The sequence below is a fragment of the Liolophura sinensis genome, chromosome 2 (genome assembly GCF_032854445.1).
Source record: "Liolophura sinensis isolate JHLJ2023 chromosome 2, CUHK_Ljap_v2, whole genome shotgun sequence".
NCBI classification, from domain to species: Eukaryota; Metazoa; Mollusca; class Polyplacophora; order Chitonida; family Chitonidae; genus Liolophura; species Liolophura sinensis.
In genome coordinates this window covers 4,666,250-4,685,580 of record NC_088296.1, presented here as the reverse complement: position 1 = coordinate 4,685,580, position 19,331 = coordinate 4,666,250, and the positions used below count along the sequence as shown (strand labels likewise).

General features: G+C 43.8%; 1 protein-coding gene across 1 annotated transcript; it reads right to left on the bottom strand.

Annotated features, from left to right (window-relative positions):
• Positions 1-640: 640 nt before the first annotated feature.
• On the bottom strand, positions 641-19,140 carry LOC135463148 (uncharacterized). The gene is made up of 7 exons (XM_064740465.1): positions 19,038-19,140; positions 17,616-17,767; positions 16,103-16,259; positions 10,485-10,579; positions 8,571-8,856; positions 2,786-2,920; positions 641-833 (listed from the first exon to the last, which is right to left on the bottom strand). The coding sequence occupies exons 1-7, from the start codon at positions 19,084-19,086 to the stop codon at positions 751-753; spliced, it is 957 nt and encodes a 318-aa protein (XP_064596535.1). The 5' UTR covers positions 19,087-19,140; the 3' UTR covers positions 641-750.
• Positions 19,141-19,331: the final 191 nt, after the last annotated feature.

The following is a 19,331-nucleotide window of genomic DNA, read 5'->3' as shown; positions in this document are numbered from 1 at the left end:
GCACATATGGCTGGAGAGGATATTAAAAATTAAACTGCTGCAATGAGACTGTAAGGAAAAGTTATGATGTCGGCAAAAACGAGACAACTGCTATAGAATTCGCAGCAGCCGTTGTGTCAGTGTGAGTGTGGGTTACTACAGATGGGCCTGAGCTCTCTAATATAAAGGCTTTAGGTAAATCAAGTGGTTGGGATAAAACAGTCAAAACAGGCAGCATTTGTGATAATTATAAGATACAAAATTGTTGATTTATTTATTTATTTCATTGACGTTTTATGCCGTACTCAAGAATATTTCACTTATACGACAGCGGCCAGCATTATGGTTGGAGGAATCCGGGCAGAGCCCGAGGGAAACCCACGACCATCTGCAGGTTGCTGCCAAACCTTCCCACTTACAGACTGAGAGGAAGCCAGCATGAGCTGGACTTGAACTCACAGCGACTGCACTAGTGAGAGGTCTCTGGGTCATTACGCTGCGCTAGTGCGCTAACCAGTTGAGGATACAAAATTGAGAAATTGTGATTGGCCAAAAATCTGTAAACAATCTGTTTCTCTTTAATAATACTAAGATGAACTCCATGTTAACTCATTATTCCTCCACCCACCCATCCAGGCCCCACCAAAAAATCTACAAATGTGAATTTACAAATTCCCTGTCCAAGGTCAGGTTTGAACCCACACCTCCTGTCTCTTCATGATTGAAAAACAATTGCCTCTAACCACTATAAAACCCACGACCCTCTCTCTACTACACGTGTATGAAATGACTGTATGTCAAGACTGACTTACTGTTACTTGACTTCTGCCTGGTAGGTGAAGGCTTGGTAGTAGCTGAAAATAAAGAAAGGCTGAAGTTGTAGTCTTATGACATAAAAACCAGTGGGCACATTACTAGGTTCTGAGGTCACTTTCACAACACGTCATAAGAAAAGATGTTGTCTAGGTTAAAAGCGATGTCTTTTATGAGAAATGTTATGAAAAATTGATTTGCAAAGTTTTGTGAAAGTGGCCCCAGAGCTTCAGTACTAGTATACAAAATTTCTCACGCCACCATTTCACCATCATCCAAGTCTGCTGATGTCTAAATACTGAGGTTAGTAATCCATTTATACAGGTTCTGTAAATAACCCAAAACTTGGTCCATCAATAACTAACTCAATTACTTGACTGTGAGAATTCTTGTGATCTAAGAAAGGTATATTGTCAGGTTTGCTTGGAAGGTGCTCTGCTATCCTACTGAAAAATGAAAATTTGAGCACCAAAAGTATTAAATATCTTGATGACACTTTTATTTATATAAAATATGCGCTTCTGATGTAAAATTTACGTTATTTGTTTTAATGTTGATTTTAATAACGCTAAAAGTATGTCATAGATGATGGTGTTAGGTTGATCATGAGACTTAACAGATGCACCTGAAGCAAATCAACACCCGAAGCAAATCAACACCTGAAGCAAATCAACAAATCAACACATGAAGCAAATCAACACCTGAGGAAAATCAACACCTGAGGCAAATCAACACCTGAAGCCAATCAACACCCTCTCTGAGGTACTGACAAACGTCCTGACTTAAAGCCACAGCTGACGAGCGAAAGCTTGATTTGAGCCTTCAACCCGATTGGTCAAAGAGCTGATTGGTTTGGCCAAATGAGTGAGTGAGCGCTTGGGGTTTAACGTCGTACTCAACAATTTTTCAGTCATATGACAAGGAAGGCATCATTAGGGTGCATGTACGTCTAATGTGCCTCCTTGTTGTAGGACGGATTTCCACTGCTCTTTTTTCAAGTGCTGCTTCACTGAGATGACTTACCGAAGGCAAGTAAGCTGCCCCGCCCGAGCCATTATACTGATATGGGTCAACCAGTCGTTGCACCCTTAATGCTGAGCGCCAAGCAAAAAGCTACAACTCAACTCAAAGCTACAAGCTCTTTTAAACTCTAAGGTGTGACCTGACCCAGGATTGACCCTGGATCTACCGCTTCCAAAGCAGACGCGCTACAAATTATGCTATTGGGGCCGGAGGCTTGGCCGAGGGCCATTTATTTACATATACTCAAATTAGTTAGCAAAAGCCTGAACTAAGCTTTCATGATTCACAGGTACTTATTGTTGCAATTAGTATTTTAACACTGACACGTTCATGTTTAACATTGACACGTTCATGTTTAACACTGACACGTTCATGTTTAACATTGACATGTTCATGTTTAACACTGACACGTTCATGTTTAACATTGACATGTTCATGTTTAACACTGACACGTTCATGTTTAACACTGACACGTTTATGTTTAACACTGACACGTTCATGTTTAACACTCACTTGTTCATGTTTAACACTGACACGTTCATGTTTAACAATGACTTGTTCATGTTTAACACTCACATGTTCATGTTTAACACTGACAGGTTCATGTTTGACACGCTCTTGTTTAACACTGACACGTTCATATTTCAAAAAGCATAGCAAACAACACCTAACCGATAAATGTTATGTATTGCTGTCCAAACTCACGCTGTCCTTCTGAACCACTGAACCAATCAATCAGTCAGTCAGTTAACCTAATGTCCTAAACATACATCATCTCTGAGAATCACTCTATCATACTAAACTGACGCATACATTGTATTTGTGAATCACTACAAAACCAATCAATCAATCAGTCAGTCAATCATACAGGTGTATACGTTTCACCTGATGTCCTGTCTTCCTGTACAACCATCCATTGTATCTGTGAATTAATAAATTCGTCAATCAATCATACAGGTGTGTGACTTACCTGCTGTTGTTGAGTATTGTTTACATGCCCCTGACTCGACCGCATAGTCTGGCAGACACACGCAGATGTTACCTTTACACATCTCATTTGGGGGACAGGAGCTGATCATTTCAGAGTTACATTTGACACCGCTGCCTGAAATGATAACATACTGACATTTGACACCACTGCCTGAAATGATAACAGATTGACATTTGACACCACTGCCTGAAATGATAACAGACTGACACTTGATACCACTGCCTGAAATAATAACAGACTGACATCTGACACCACTGCCTGAAATGATAGCAGACTGACATTTGACACCACTGCCTGAACGGATAGCACACTGACATTTGACACCATTGCCTGAAATGATAAAAGACTGACATTTCGCACCACTGCCTGAAATGATAATAGACTGACATTTGACACCACTGCCTGAACTGATAACACACTGACATTTGACACCACTGCCTGAAATAACAACAGACTGACATTTGACACCAATGCCCGAAATGATAACGAACTGACATTCCGACATCATTGCCTGAAATTATAACAGCCTGGGGGAAACCCACAACCATCTGCAGGTTGTTGGAAGACCTTTCTACATATGGCTAGAGAGGAATCCAGCAGGAGCTGGACTTCATTGGTGCGAGGCTCCTGGGTCATTGTGCTGCACTGGCATGTTAATTAGGAACCTAGTTCACCTCTATATGGGTCTACCAGCAACTGTATGTATGGCCACGGGCACCCCCTGGGCTTGGTTTCCTCCCACCATAATGTTGGGTGTTGTCACATAAGTAAAATATTCTTCAGTACGGCACAAATCACAAATCAAAAAAATAAATCACCTCTATATGAACCTAAATATTAAAAAGATATCATTATCTGAATTTTATATTTTTTAATAACAGACACCAGTAAGGATGTGACCAGCTTATATCACTCAAATCACAGAGGGTACCCTAGGGCCAGCTTATGTCACACATAGCAGGGAGGGTGTGACCAGTTTATATCACTCAAATCACAGAGGATACCCTAGGGCCAGCTTATGTCACACAAGGCAGAGTGGGTGTGACCAGCTTATATCACTCAAATCACAGAGGGTACCCTAGGGCCAGCTTATGTCACACAAGGCAGAGAGGGTGTGACCAGTTTATATCACTCAAATCACAGAAGGTATCCTAGGGCCAGCTTATGTCACACAAGGCAGAGTGGGTGTGACCAGTTTATATCACTCAAATCACAGAGGGTATCCTAGGGCCAGCTTATGTCACACAAGGCAGAGAGGGTGTGACCAGTTTATATCACTCAAATCACAGAGGGTATCCTAGGGCCAGCCTATGTCACACAAAGCAGAGAGGGTGTGACCAGTTTATATCACTCAAATCACAGAGGATACCCTAGGGCCAGCTTATGTCACACAAGGCAGAGAGGGTGTGACCAGTTTATATCACTCAAATCACAGAGGGTATCCTAGGGCCAACTTATGTCACACAAGGCAGAGAGGGTGTGACCAGTTTATATCACTCAAATCACAGAGGGTACCCTAGGGCCAGCTTATGTCACACAAGGCAGAGAGGGTGTGACCAGTTTATATCACTCAAATCACAGAGGGTACCCTAGGGCCAGCTTATGTCACACAAGGCAGAGTGGGTGTGACCAGTTTATATCACTCAAATCACAGAGGGTATCCTAGGGCCAGCTTATGTCACACAAGGCAGAGAGGGTGTGACCAGTTTATATCACTCAAATCACAGAGGGTATCCTAGGGCCAGCCTATGTCACACAAAGCAGAGAGGGTGTGACCAGTTTATATCACTCAAATCACAGAGGGTACCCTAGGGCCAGCTTATGTCACACAAGGCAGAGTGGGTGTGACCAGTTTATATCACTCAAATCACAGAAGGTATCCTAGGGCCAGCTTATGTCACACAAGGCAGAGTGGGTGTGACCAGTTTATATCACTCAAATCACAGAGGGTATCCTAGGGCCAGCTTATGTCACACAAGGCAGAGAGGGTGTGACCAGTTTATATCACTCAAATCACAGAGGGTGTCCTAGGGCCAGCCTATGTCACACAAAGCAGAGAGGGTGTGACCAGTTTATATCACTCAAATCACAGAGGATATCCTAGGGCCAGCTTATGTCACACAAGGCAGAGTGGGTGTGACCAGTTTATATCACTCAAATCACAGAGGATATCCTAGGGCCAGCTTATGTCACACAAGGCAGAGAGGGTGTGACCAGTTTATATCACTCAAATCACAGAGGGTATCCTAGGGCCAGCCTATGTCACACAAAGCAGAGAGGGTGTGACCAGTTTATATCACTCAAATCACAGAGGATACCCTAGGGCCAGCTTATGTCACACAAAGCAGAGAGGGTGTGACCAGTTTATATCACTCAAATCACAGAGGATATCCTAGGGCCAGCTTATGTCACACAAAGCAGAGAGGGTGTGACCAGCTTATATCACTCAAATCACAGAGGATATCCTAGGGCCAGCCTATGTCACACAAAGCAGAGAGGGTGTGACCAGTTTATATCACTCAAATCACAGAGGGTATCCTAGGGCCAGCTTATGTCACACAAAGCAGAGTGGGTGTGACCAGTTTATATCACTCAAATCACAGAGGATATCCTAGGGCCAGCTTATGTTTTCACAAGGCAGAGAGGGTGTGACCAGTTTATATCACTCAAATCACAGAGGGTACCCTAGGGCCAGCCTATGTCACACAAAGCAGAGAGGGTGTGACCAGTTTATATCACTCAAATCACAGAGGATATCCTAGGGCCAGCTTATGTCACACAAGGCAGAGAGGGTGTGACCAGTTTATATCACTCAAAACACAGACGATACCCTAGGGCCAGCTTATGTTTTCACAAGGCAGAGAGGGTGTGACCAGTTTATATCACTGAAATCACAGAGGGTACCCTAGGGCCAGCTTATGTCACACAAGGTAGAGTGGGTGTGACCAGTTTATATCACTGAAATGACAGAGGGTATCCTAGGGCTAGCTTATGTCACACAAGGCAGAGAGGGTGTGACCAGCTTATATCACTCAAATCACAGAGGGTATCCTAGGGCCAGCCTATGTCACACAAAGCAGGGAGGGTGTGACCAGTTTATATCACTCAAATCACAGAGAATACCCTAAGGCCAGCTTATGTTTTCACAAGGCAGAGAGGGTGTGACCAGCGTATATCACTCAAAACACAGAGGGTACCCTAGGGCCAGCTTATGTCACACAAGGCAGAGAGGGTGTGACCAGCTTATATCACTCAAATCACAGAGGGTATCCTAGGGCCAGCTTATGTCACACAAAGCAGAGTGGGTGTGACCAGTTTATATCACTCAAATCACAGAGGGTATCCTAGGGCCAGCCTATGTCACACAAAGCAGGGAGGGTGTGACCAGTTTATATCACTCAAATCACAGAGGGTACCCTAGGGCCAGCTTATGTCACACAAGGCAGAGAGGGTGTGACCAGTTTATATCACTCAAATCACAGAAGGAACCTTAGGGCCAGCCTATGTCACACAAAGCAGATGGGGTGTTGCCAGTTTATATCACTCAAAAGATAGAGGGTAGCCCAGGACCAGCCTATGTCACACAAAGCAGAGTGGGTGTGACCAGTTTATATCACTCAAATCACAGAGGGTACCCTAGGGCCAGCCTTGGTCACACAAAGCAGGGAGGGTGTGACCAGCTCATATCACTCAAATCACAGAAGGAACCTTAGGGCCAGCCTATGTCACACAAAGCAGATGGGGTGTTGCCAGTTTATATCACTCAAAAGATAGAGGGTAGCCCAGGACCAGCCTATGTCACACAAAGCAGAGTGGGTGTGACCAGTTTATATCACTCAAATCACAGAGGGTACCCTAGGGCTAGCTTATGTCACACAAAGCAGAGTGGGTGTGACCAGTTTATATCACTCAAATCACAGAGGGTACCCTAGGGCCAGCTTATGTCACACAAGGCAGAGTGGGTGTGACCAGTTTATATCACTCAAATCACAGAGGGTACCCTAGGGCCAGCCTATGTCACACAAAGCAGAGTGGGTGTGACCAGTTTATATCACTCAAATCACAGAGGGTACCCTAGGGCCAGCTTATGTCACACAAAGCAGGGAGGGTGTGACCAGTTTATATCACTTAAATCACAGAGGGTACCCTAGGGCCAGCCTATGTCACACAAAGCAGAGTGGGTGTGACCAGTTTATATCACTCAAAACACAGAGGGTACCCTAGGGCCAGCTTATGTAACACAAGGCAGAGTGGGTGTGACCAGTTTATATCACTCAAATCACAGAGGGTACCCTAGGGCCAGCTTATGTAACACAAAGCAGAGTGGGTGTGACCAGTTTATATCACTCAAATCACAGAGGGTATCCTAGGTCCAGTCTAGGTCACACAAAGCAGGGAGGGTGTGACCAGTTTATATCACTCAAATCACAGAGGGTACCCTAGGGCCAGCTTATGTCACACAAGGCAGAGTGGGTGTGACCAGTTTATATCACTCAAATCACAGAGGGTATCCTAGGGCCAGCCTATGTCACACAAGGCAGAGAGGGTGTGACCAGCTTATATCACTGAAATCACAGAGGGTACCCTAGAGCCTGCTTATGTCACACAAGCAAAGAGGGTTTTACAAGCTTGTTTTTTTTTTAAATAGAACACAGCAGATAGGTTGTGGCCTGTAGTTTTGTTACATTAACAGACATCAAACAACACATGGCCAGTTCATTTTCTTAACAGGCAGCCGAGACGCTTGGATAGTTTATTATATAACAGATGGCCCAAAAAGTGTGAGCAGTTTATTGAAGAGAAAGCAAAGAGAGTGCCACTATGTGGCGAATTAATTCAAAATTCAGCAGATGGAAACCATGTAGTTGTTACACCCTCCATGCCATGCATATACATGTAGAACTTAACTTGAGGGTGTGACCAGTTTATATCACTCAAAAGACAGAGGGTATCCTAGGGCCAGGTTATGTCAGACAGAGCAGAGTGGGTGTGACCAGTTTATATCATGCTCAAGAATGTTTCACAATTTCACGGGTGGAGGAAACCCACTTGCCTGCTTGGAGAAACCTACGCACCTCTTGGAAGTATCTGACAAAGTTCTCCACCTAGACATTTTTCACCAGCGTATTCACATATGAATCATGCCTAATATTGTGCTAAGACAAGGACAATGCCAAATCACTCTGTTGGGAAAGATATAATCTCAATGATAACAATCATTTAGTATTTATAAGCCAAAACTACTACAAAAATGTTTCAAGTAAATAAATCCAATTTTTAATTCAGCTTGTTAAGAATCTGAACAATGGTATTATCTAGTTGTCTCTGAAGTGTTCAAGGAGAAAACAAAAGTGAAATAAGGTATACACCATCAGAGAAAGAACTACCTGCATGTCACAAATGTCTCTTTTTTAATAATCAAATTCTTTTTAAAACACTCAAGCACCAATTCAACACAGTGGCGACATCCTGCAAGTCAATGTTGTCCTGCACTTCCTTAGTGAATGTACCATGTTAAAAAATAGCATGTCAAACATTCAACTGACCAACTGATCAATAGACAGTTAGAAAAACTTAGAGTTACTTGTCACAGCTAAAAATGCAAAGCCAAGCAGCAAAATGTGTGAATTCTCAAGGAGACTTAAAAGGAAAGGAAACCGTAATCGCTGTTCTGACGATTCATTTACATGTATTTATTTGGTGAGAGTTCAGTGATGAATTGAAGATTATTTGCCTCATGCTCTGTTTCGGCTTCAGAACTTACCTGTGATTAGAGGTTGGGGTAAAGTTGTTGTACTTGTCACAGGTGGAGTGGAATGACCTGGCTTCGCGGCCTCGGCATGAGGGTGACGTGTGGTTACCATTGGTTTGGGGGTTGTGGACTGACCTGGAGGGATGCACTGCCCCACTGTCAGAGCAGGAGTCTGTTGGGGAGGGGACGTGGGGTGATCACAGTCCAGTAACAGCTGCTGTAAAGGAACAAGGCTTCTTTTCAGCCCCTCAGGCCAAGTCTCTGCTAGGGTGTAGTCGGCCCTGACTGTGAGATCCACCTACAACAAACAGGGTGGGGGAACCACGGGAAAGGGAAAGAATCATTCAAAGTAAAATAAAAATCAGTAGAAGGGACCTATTTGAAAATACCTGTATCTTATTACCAAAAATTAAGTAAACATCAATACAAAGGCCTCTGAAAATACCTTCACCATGTCTTAAATTTTTTTCTACGCTGAAATGAAATTCAGTTAACTGTTTGGATTGCTAAGTACGCTTTACCGGCCAAATGGATGATGTATGTCAGCAATGATGTCAAGAAACATTTTTTCCACCTCTATCTATGGGTTTTAGGCTAGCCTCTAACAAATATAAAATAACATCTACCAAACACTCTGTAATTGTTCAACATTTTTGCATGTTTGCATGGTGTTTATTATTCACTTTTTGCAAAGCCCTCAAATTTGCCAATCAAACCAATGTAATTTTGTCAGCAAAATCATATTAAAAATGTTCATAAATTACACTGAAAGTTGCTCTTTCATATGCGAAAAGGTTGAGGAATTAGTGTGCCATTTTTCTGTAAAGTACCCATACTGGTTTTTGAAAATTGTCAACCTAACTTTGCAGATGACCGTCCAGAAGCTCTGCACAGAAACCTAACTTTGCTGGTGACCGTCCAGAAGCTCTGCCCGGAAGCCCAATTCTGCAGGTCACTGTCCAGAAGCTCTGCACAGAAACCTAACTGTGCAGGTGACCATCCAGAAGCTCTGCACGGAAGCCCAATTCTGCAGGTGACCATCCAGAAGCTCTGCACAGAAACCTAACTGTGCAGGTGACCATCCAGAAGCTCTGCACGGAAGCCCAATTCTGCAGGTGACCATCCAGAAGCTCTGCACAGAAACCTAACTGTGCAGGTGACCATTCAGAAGCTCTGCACAGAAACCCAACTCTGCAGGTGACCGTCCAGAAGCTCTGCACGGAAACCTAACTCTGCAGGTGACCGTCCAGAAGCTCTGCCCGGAAATCCAATTCTGCAGGTGACCGTCCAGAAGCTCTGCGCGGAAGCCCAATTCTGCAGGTCACTGTTCAGAAGCTCTGCACGGAAACCTTACTCTGCAGGTGACCATCCAGAAGCTCTGTGCGGAAGCCCAATTCTGCAGGTCACTGTCCAGAAGCTCTGCACGGAAACCTTACTCTGCAGGTGACCGTCCAAAAGCTCTGCAGGGAAACCCAACTCTGCAGGTGACCGTTCAGACCCTCTGCTGCAGGTGATTGTCCACAAGCTCTGCTGCAGGTGACTGTCCACAAGCTTTGTACAGGCGCTCTACATGCAGTATACAAACTGTCTCCAATACTGTTATTAGCATGTTAATCTTCAGCCTGGTTTTAACTACTAGCTTGGGTTTTTACGGGGGCTGTATCATATCTTTCCTTGCAACCACCAAGGAAGCCCAAAGAATCGAGGGAATTTCCTGTACGAGTACCGGACTTGACTGACCACATCCTCCTCCCCGCCATCATTACCATTAGGTCATCACAATTTTTTCTGTACACGTAACTATATTAGTATATTCCAGACCGATCGAGTGCAATGGCAAAGGCCTGGGTGACTATGATCTCGAATAGCCATACCCTCGAGCCAAAAATAATGACCCTGTCAGCCATGTATATACAGTATACTCACCCCAAATTCTACACGGTTGTGGGCGGGTGTTCCCATGGTCACATCCAGGAACACATCAGCTGTGACAAAGTCAGTTATCAACCGATACGACAGATCTGTCCGAAAAAAAAAAAAAAAACACGAACAGAGGGTTGAAGACTCAAAGCCATACAGCAAATTCACTGTTCAGTTCTGGTATATTTAGATACTAATTCCCTCACTAGTAAAACATCACTTATTTGGATAGTTTATCTACTTATCTACTTTATTAGTGTTTCATGGCCCACTACACATGTAAATGAATATTTTATTTCAATAAGAGCGGCCAGCATCATGGTGGGAGGAAACCGGTCACCATGTATATTTATGTGTATAATTATTATGAAAATGATGGTAAATGATGCTAAAACTGTGCAAATTATTTCTCTATTAAGTTCTATCAAAATGTTCAAAATATTGGTTGCAGAAGCAGTTGAAAAAGTTGAAGAACTACGGCACATATTTTAACTGTTGGGTATACACATCACAATACTACATACAGTAGATGTATCTTGTTGACTGTGTAGAGTGCATATGTACCATGGACCTGCAAACTGTGATTATGATAGATGCAGACTTATTACTAGGGTCCTGCAGACATACAATGGGCATGTTGACTTGCATGGTTTGACTACTGTGGGCGCAGACTTACTGAGGACTTGGATGGTTTGATTACTTGTGGGTGCAGACTTACTGAGGACTTGGATGGTTTGATTACTGTGGGTGCAGACTTACTGAGGACTTGGATGGTTTGATTACTGTGGGTTTAGACTTACTGAGGACTTGGATGGTTTGATTGCTGTGGGTGAAGACTTACTGAGGGCTTGGATGATTTGACTACTTGTGGGCGCAGACTTACTGAGGACTTGGATGATTTGATTACTTGTGGGTGCAGACTTACTGAGGACTTGGATGGTTTGATTACTTGTGGGTGCAGACTTACTGAGGACTTGGATGGTTTGATTACTGTGGGTTTAGTCTTACTGAGGACTTAGATGGTTTGATTGCTGTGGGTGCAGACTTACTGAGGACTGGGATGGTTTGATTGCTGTGGGTGCAGACTTACTGAGGACTTGGATGGTTTGATTACTGTGGGTGCAGACTTACTGAGGGCTTGGATGGTTTGATTACTTGTGGGTGCAGACTTACTGAGGACTTAGATGGTTTGATTGCTGTGGGTGCAGACTTACTGAGGACTTGGATGGTTTGATTACTGTGGGTGCAGACTTACTGAGGACTTGGATGATTTGATTACTGTGGGTGCAGACTTACTGAGGACTTGGATGGTTTGACTACTGTGGGTTTAGACTTACTGAGGACTTAGATGGTTTGATTGCTGTGGGTGCAGACTTACTGAGGACTTAGATGGTTTGATTGCTGTGGGTGCAGACTTACTGAGGACTTGGATGGTTTGATTACTGTGGGTTTAGACTTACTGAGGACTTAGATGGTTTGATTGCTGTGGGTGCAGACTTACTGAGGACTGGGATGGTTTGATTACTGTGGGTGCAGACTTACTGAGGACTTGTATGATTTGATTACTTGTGGGTGCAGAGTTACTGAGGACTTAGATGGTTTGATTGCTGTGGGTGCAGACTTACTGAGGACTTGGATGGTTTGATTACTGTGGGCGCAGACTTACTGAGGACTTGGATGATTTGATTACTGTGGGTGCAGACTTACTGAGGACTTGGATGGTTTGACTACTGTAGGTGCAGACTTACTGAGGACTTAGATGGTTTGATTGCTGTGGGTGAAGACTTACTGAGGACTTGGATGGTTTGATTACTGTGGGTGCAGACTTACTGAGGACTGGGATGGTTTGATTACCGTGGGTGCAGACTTACTGAGGACTTGGATGGTTTGATTACTGTGGGTGCAGACTTACTGAGGACTTGGATGATTTGATTACTGTGGGTGCAGAATTACTGAGGACTTGGATGATTTGACTACTTGTGAGCGCAGACTTACTGAGGACTTGGATGATTTGATTACTGTGGGTGCAGACTTACTGAGGACTTGGATGGTTTGATTACTTGTGGGTGCAGACTTACTGAGGACTTGGATGGTTTGATTACTGTGGGTTTAGACTTACTGAGGACTTAGATGGTTTGATTACTGTGGGTGCAGACTTACTGAGGACTTGGATGGTTTGACTACTTGTGGGCGCAGACTTACTGAGGACTTGGATGGTTTGACTACTTGTGGGCGCAGACTTACTGAGGACTTGGATGATTTGATTACTGTGGGTGCAGACTTACTGAGGACTTAAATGGTTTGATTACCGTGGGTGCAGACTTACTGAAGACTGGGATGGTTTGATTACTGTGGGTGCAGACTTACTGAGGACTTGGATGATTTGACTACTTGTGGGCGCAGACTTACTGAGGACTTGGATGGTTTGATTACTGTGGGTTTAGACTTACTGAGGACTTGGATGGTTTGATTGTTGTGGGTGCAGACTTACTGAGGACTTGGATGATTTGACTACTTGTGGGCGCAGACTTACTGAGGACTTGGATGATTTGATAACTTGTGGGTGCAGACTTACTGAGGATTTGGATGGTTTGATTACTTGTGGGTGCAGACTTACTGAGGACTTGGATGGTTTGATTACTGTGGGTGCAGACTTACTGAGGACTTGGATGGTTTGATTACTGTGGGTTTAGACTTACTGAGGACTTGGATGGTTTGATTGCTGTGGGTGAAGACTTACTGAGGGCTTGGATGATTTGACTACTTGTGGGCGCAGACTTACTGAGGACTTCGATGATTTGATTACTTGTGGGTGCAGACTTACTGAGGACTTGGATGGTTTGATTACTTGTGGGTTTAGTCTTACTGAGGACTTAGATGGTTTGATTACTTGTGGGTGCAGACTTACTGAGGACTTGGATGGTTTGATTACTGTGGGTTTAGACTTACTGAGGACTTAGATGGTTTGATTGCTGTGGGTGCAGACTTACTGAGGACTGGGATGGTTTGATTACTGTGGGTGCAGACTTACTGAGGACTTGGATGGTTTGATTACTGTGGGTGCAGACTTACTGAGGACTTGGATGGTTTGATTACTTGTGGGTGCAGACTTACTGAGGACTTAGATGGTTTGATTACTGTGGGTGCAGGCTTACTGAGGAATTGGATGGTTTGATTACTGTGGGTGCAGACTTACTGAGGACTTGTATGATTTGATTACTGTGGGTGCAGACTTACTGAGGACTTGGATGGTTTGACTACTGTGGGTTTAGACTTACTGAGGACTTAGATGGTTTGATTGCTGTGGGTGCAGACTTACTGAGGACTTGGATGGTTTGATCACTTGTGGGTGCAGACTTACTGAGGACTTGGATGGTTTGATTACTGTGGGTGCAGACTTACTGAGGACTGGGATGGTTTGATTACCGTGGGTGCAGACTTACTGAGGACTTGGATGGTTTGATTACTGTGGGTGCAGACTTACTGAGGACTTGGATGGTTTGACTACTGTGGGTTTAGACTTACTGAGGACTTAGATTACTGTGGGTGCAGACTTACTGAGGACTTGGATGGTTTGATTACTGTGGGTGCAGACTTACTGAGGACTTGCATGATTTGATTACTGTGGGTGCAGACTTACTGAGGACTTGGATGGTTTGACTACTGTGGGTGCACACTTACTGAGGACTTAGATGGTTTGATTGCTGTGGGTGCAGACTTACTGAGGACTTGGATGATTTGACTACTTGTGGGCGCAGACTTACTGAGGACTTGGATGATTTGATTACTGTGGGTGCAGACTTACTGAGGACTTGGATGGTTTGATTACTTATGGGTGCAGACTTACTGAGGACTTGGATGGTTTGATTACTGTGGGTTTAGACTTACTGAGGACTTAGATGGTTTGATTGCTGTGGGTGCAGACTTACTGAGGACTTGGATGATTTGATTACTGTGGTCGCAGACTTACTGAGGACTTGGATGGTTTGATTACTGTGGGTGCAGACTTACTGAGGACTTGGATGGTTTGATTGCTGTGGGTGCAGACTTACTGAGGACTTGGATGATTTGACTACTTGTGGGCGCAGACTTACTGAGGACTTGGATGATTTGATTACTTGTGGGTGCAGACTTACTGAGGACTTGGATGGTTTGATTACTTGTGGGTGCAGACTTACTGAGGACTTGGATGGTTTGATTACTGTGGGTTTAGACTTACTGAGGACTTAGATGGTTTGATTGCTGTGGGTGCAGACTTACTGAGGACTTGGATGGTTTGACTACTTGTGGGCGCAGACTTACTGAGGACTTGGATGATTTGATTACTGTGGGTGCAGACTTACTGATGTCTTGGATGGTTTGATTACTGTGGGTGCAGACTTACTGAGGATTGGGATGGTTTGATTGCTGTGGGTGCAGACTTACTGAGGACTGGGATGGTTTGATTGCTGTGGGCGCAGACTTACTGAGGACTTGGATGGTTTGACTACTTGTGGGCGCAGACTTACTGAGGACTTGGATGATTTGATTACTGTGGGTGCAGACTTACTGAGGACTTGGATGGTTTGACTACTTGTGGGCGCAGACTTACTGAGGACTTAAATGGTTTGATTACCGTGGGTGCAGACTTACTGAGGACTTGGATGGTTTGATTACTTGTGGGTGCAGACTTACTGAGGACTTGGATGGTTTGATTACTTGTGGGTGCAGACTTACTGAGGACTTGGATGGTTTGATTTCTTGTGGGTGCAGACTTATTGAGGACTTGGATGGTTTGATTACTTGTGGGCGTAGACTTACTGAGGACTTAAATGGTTTGATTACCGTGGGCGCAGACTTACTGAGGACTGGGATGGTTTGACTACTTGTGGGCGCAGACTTACTGAGGACTGGGATGGTTTGATTACTTGTGGGCGCAGACTTACTGAGGACTGGGATGGTTTGATTACCGTGGGCGCAGACTTACTGAGGACTTGGATGATTTGATTACTGTGGGTGCAGACTTACTGAGGTCTTGGATGGTTTGATTACTGTGGGTGCAGACTTACTGAGGACTTGGATGGGTTGATTACTGTGGGTGCAGACTTACTGAGGACTTGGATGGTTTGATTGCTGTGGGTGCAGACTTACTGAGGACTTAGATGGTTTGATTACTGTGGGTGCAGACTTACTGAGGACTGGGATGGTTTGATTACTGTGGGTGCAGACGTACTGAGGATTGGGATGGTTTGATTACTTGTGGGTGCAGACTTACTGAGGACTTGGCTGATTTGATTACTGTGGGCGCAGACTTACTGAGGACTTGGCTGATTTGATTACTGTGGGTGCAGACTTACTGAGGACTTGGATGGTTTGATTACTTGTGGGTGCAGACTTACTGAGGACTGGGATGGTTTGATTGCTGTGGGTGCAGACTTACTGAGGACTTGGATGGTTTGATTACTGTGGGTGCAGACTTACTGAGGACTTGGATGGTTTGATTACTGTGGGTTTAGACTTACTGAGGACTTGGATGGTTTGATTACTGTGGGTGCAGACTTACTGAGGACTTGGATGTTTTGACTATTATGGGTGCAGACTTACTGAGGACTTGGATGTTTTGACTATTATGGGTGTAGACTTACTGGGGACTTGGATGTTTTGACTATTATGGGTGCGGACTACATAGGACACAGGCTTCTCAGGGACCTGTAGATAAATGTCCGCAGTGACTGGCGAGTCACAGGGGTTCAGGCGGAAGCCAAAGCAGAAGTCCACATTCCTGGCAGCTACAGCTGGGATCTGAAACACACAAACAATATGATACAGAAAGAACAAAGATTGTAGCATGAACAAAGGTTGCAGCATGAACAAAGGTTGTAGCAAAATGAACACAGATTGCAGCAAAATGAACAAAGGTTGTAGCATGAACAAATGTTGTAGCATGAACAAAGGTTGTAGCATGAACAAAGGCCTGAGCATTAACAAAGGCTGTACCAGAAAATGATACTTATGCCTGGTGGCATGTTACTGGTAATTGAAAGTAGAGAGAAAAGGGGTAAAATTAATGCCTACAGTGAGCAGAACAACACAAAACATTAACTTCCCTCGTAAATTTAAAGCATTTTCATGTACCACAGCAGAGATATCTTGAATTCATTATGACATAAAACAGATTTAGGACAGCAGTCAGAGAAATAAGTTGTAAATTCATAAAAACTGTAAATACTTAAAAGTCCTGTCCAAAACGCCAATATTTCTGGAAAAACTGTGTGGGAAACATCAAACTTGGAGATAATCCGTAAGTTTCCATGGTGCCATGCACAACAACTTCCATGGTATGTCCCAAAATATGACCCTACAAAATGTCCCCACAACTTCATCCCATAGCATGACTGCTGTGCAGGAACACACTATCCCACAACTTGACCCCACAAAAGGGTTCCATGGTAACACTTCCAAAATCTGACCCTACAAAACATCCGCAGAACCTGATCCCACAGCACGCCTGGGCTTGGTTTCATCCACCCATAAACTTTATCTTCACTATAAACGTGACACCTGTCAGGTGTTCAACTTCACTAAGTGCGACAAATATTAAAGTAAATTTAGTGTTTATTTCATTGTAGCCATACTCAAGAATTTTTAACTTATACAATCACAGTTAAAAAGTTTTATAGGTAGAGAAAACTGGAATGCCTGGTGTAAAAAACCACAGACCTTGGACAATTTACTGACAAACTTTCCCGCACACGACGTGCAGATAAGCACACCACATATTGGTGAGAGACGAGTAACCAACAAACATTACACTGTGTCATCAGCAGCTTATTGTCACTAAGACTCCACATGCTATGAGCAAAGGGCCAGGCAATCTATAAATCTGCTGTCAAAGGCTCATTAGTTCTAGCTGTTATACAAGCACCTTTAACCACTTGGCCACTGTCAGCTCCCTACATGTACAAGTGAAATTTACTTATTTATTTCACTGGTGTTTTATGCCATACTCAAGAATATTTCAATTACACAACAAAGGCCAGCAATATGGTGGGAGGAAACCGGACATGACCAAGAGTAACCCCTGACCATCAACAGGTTGCTGCCTGACCTCCCCACATACTGTTCAAGTGAAATGAACCTTTGTACTGAATGTCTCACCTTGTAATGGTAGATGCCTGTACAGGTGATGCCCGTGCATGTTCTGTTCCGCACACAGGTCATATTCAGGCCCCGCACCGACTGGGTGGAGTTGGCGGCCACATGATGCCATTGGTCACAACTGGAGGAGTTGTGTCCACTTGCATTGGGCACTTGAAACATAAACATAACTTCATAACTCTTCACGTCCAGTTACTTTGTCTTTCCTATATGTACTTTTGCCTTTGTACACTGTGGCTACATTCATGCTCTTATTATATTAAGGTATATGAACACCAGGGCCCTGTTTCACAAAGCCGTTGCAATGGTATGTCAGGCACATTTACCCTGATGGCCTGTTTCTTCTCTTCATGTTTTCACAACAGTTATGACAGGTGCAATTTCTGACTACATCGTGTGTATGTGTGCCTGGGATTATACGTCCTACTTTTAAAGTCATATGCTGAAGAGGAGACATTAGGTGTGTGCACATATATTGTGTCTTCCTGTGGCAGGGCGAGTCAATACCACTAAAGTGCTGCCACCACTGAAGTATCATGCCGAAGACACCAGATATGACAAACGGTTGTGGCCGCAGTGTCGTAAATTAAGATTTGCAGTCCGCGGGTCCACAACCAGAGGAATTTTGGTCACATCAGTCTAAATACTAGAGGCATGTAGCCTAACTCAATTCAGTTGATGGAACATCACTCTCATGTGATGGGTTTGACATGCACATGTATGCTAAACTTCAGCTCAATACACAACAGGCTTTTGGAGTGGATTTAAAGGCCCACTGCAAAGTGGACTGACTGGATTTTTCAATACAATGGTCAACAATGGTGCAGATATATATAGAAAATGTTGAATTATAGAGTGAGTGCTTGGGATTTAACGTCGTACTGAACAAGTTTTTGGTCATATGACGACGAAGGAATTCTTAGAGTGCATGTGATGTGCCTCCTTGTTGCGGGACGGATTTCCACCGCTCTTTGATTTAGTGCTGCTTCACTGAGACACCTTACCGAAGGCAAGTAAGCCGCCCTGCCTGTGCCATTATACTGATACGGGTCAACCAGTCGTTGCCCTATCCTCTTCGTGCTGAACGCCAAGAGAGGAAGTTACAACTTCCTCTTTTAAAATCTTAGGTGTGACTCGACCCAGAAAATGTTGAAAATAGGCCTCAACGTTTCATTTAATTGAAATAATGTCCTTTGTGGTTGTGAAACACCGGCATGGCTGGTGAGTATTGAAGGGACATGATCCCGCGCGACTTTAGTAACCAGTAATGCATGTTGGTCTCGTTGTTGTTTTGACCGTGTTCATGATCAAAACGAACAAATGTAAACAACGACCCACTTGTCGTCGCGATAAGAATTACAAATGCACCACTGGCAGGGATCCCTAGTCGTACGCTTACAAATACTTTCTTTCATTACTTACCCCAAAACAAAAGGCTGATAATTATGCCTCCGCCAAATAAAAGCCGCATTTTGCTGAAGTTCAGCAACCAACATCAATGTTGTTGACGCCTCCTATTTCTACTTCCTGGAGGGTTTTGTCAAATTGCTAAATTACTATGAAGTCGGAAAAATTAGAAAAAAAAAACGGGTTCATTTCTTCAGTAGTCAAATACTTATCATATAATAAAATAACCTTTCATTAAATGGGTTGTCTTCCATTTTTGTATTTATTTTGCCGTAGTATTTCGACAAAATCTTGGAGAAATAGCATTTT

Coding starts and splice junctions, on each gene's coding strand:
- LOC135463148 (XM_064740465.1), bottom strand. CDS start 19,086: ATGCGGCTTTTATTTGGCGGAGGCATAATTATCAGCCTTTTGTTTTGG. Junction 16,260..17,615: donor CAGGCATCTACCATTACAAG/GTGAGACATTCA, acceptor TGTGTGTTTCAG/ATCCCAGCTGTAGCTGCCAG. Junction 8,857..10,484: donor ACAACCGTGTAGAATTTGGG/GTGAGTATACTG, acceptor TGTTTGTTGTAG/GTGGATCTCACAGTCAGGGC.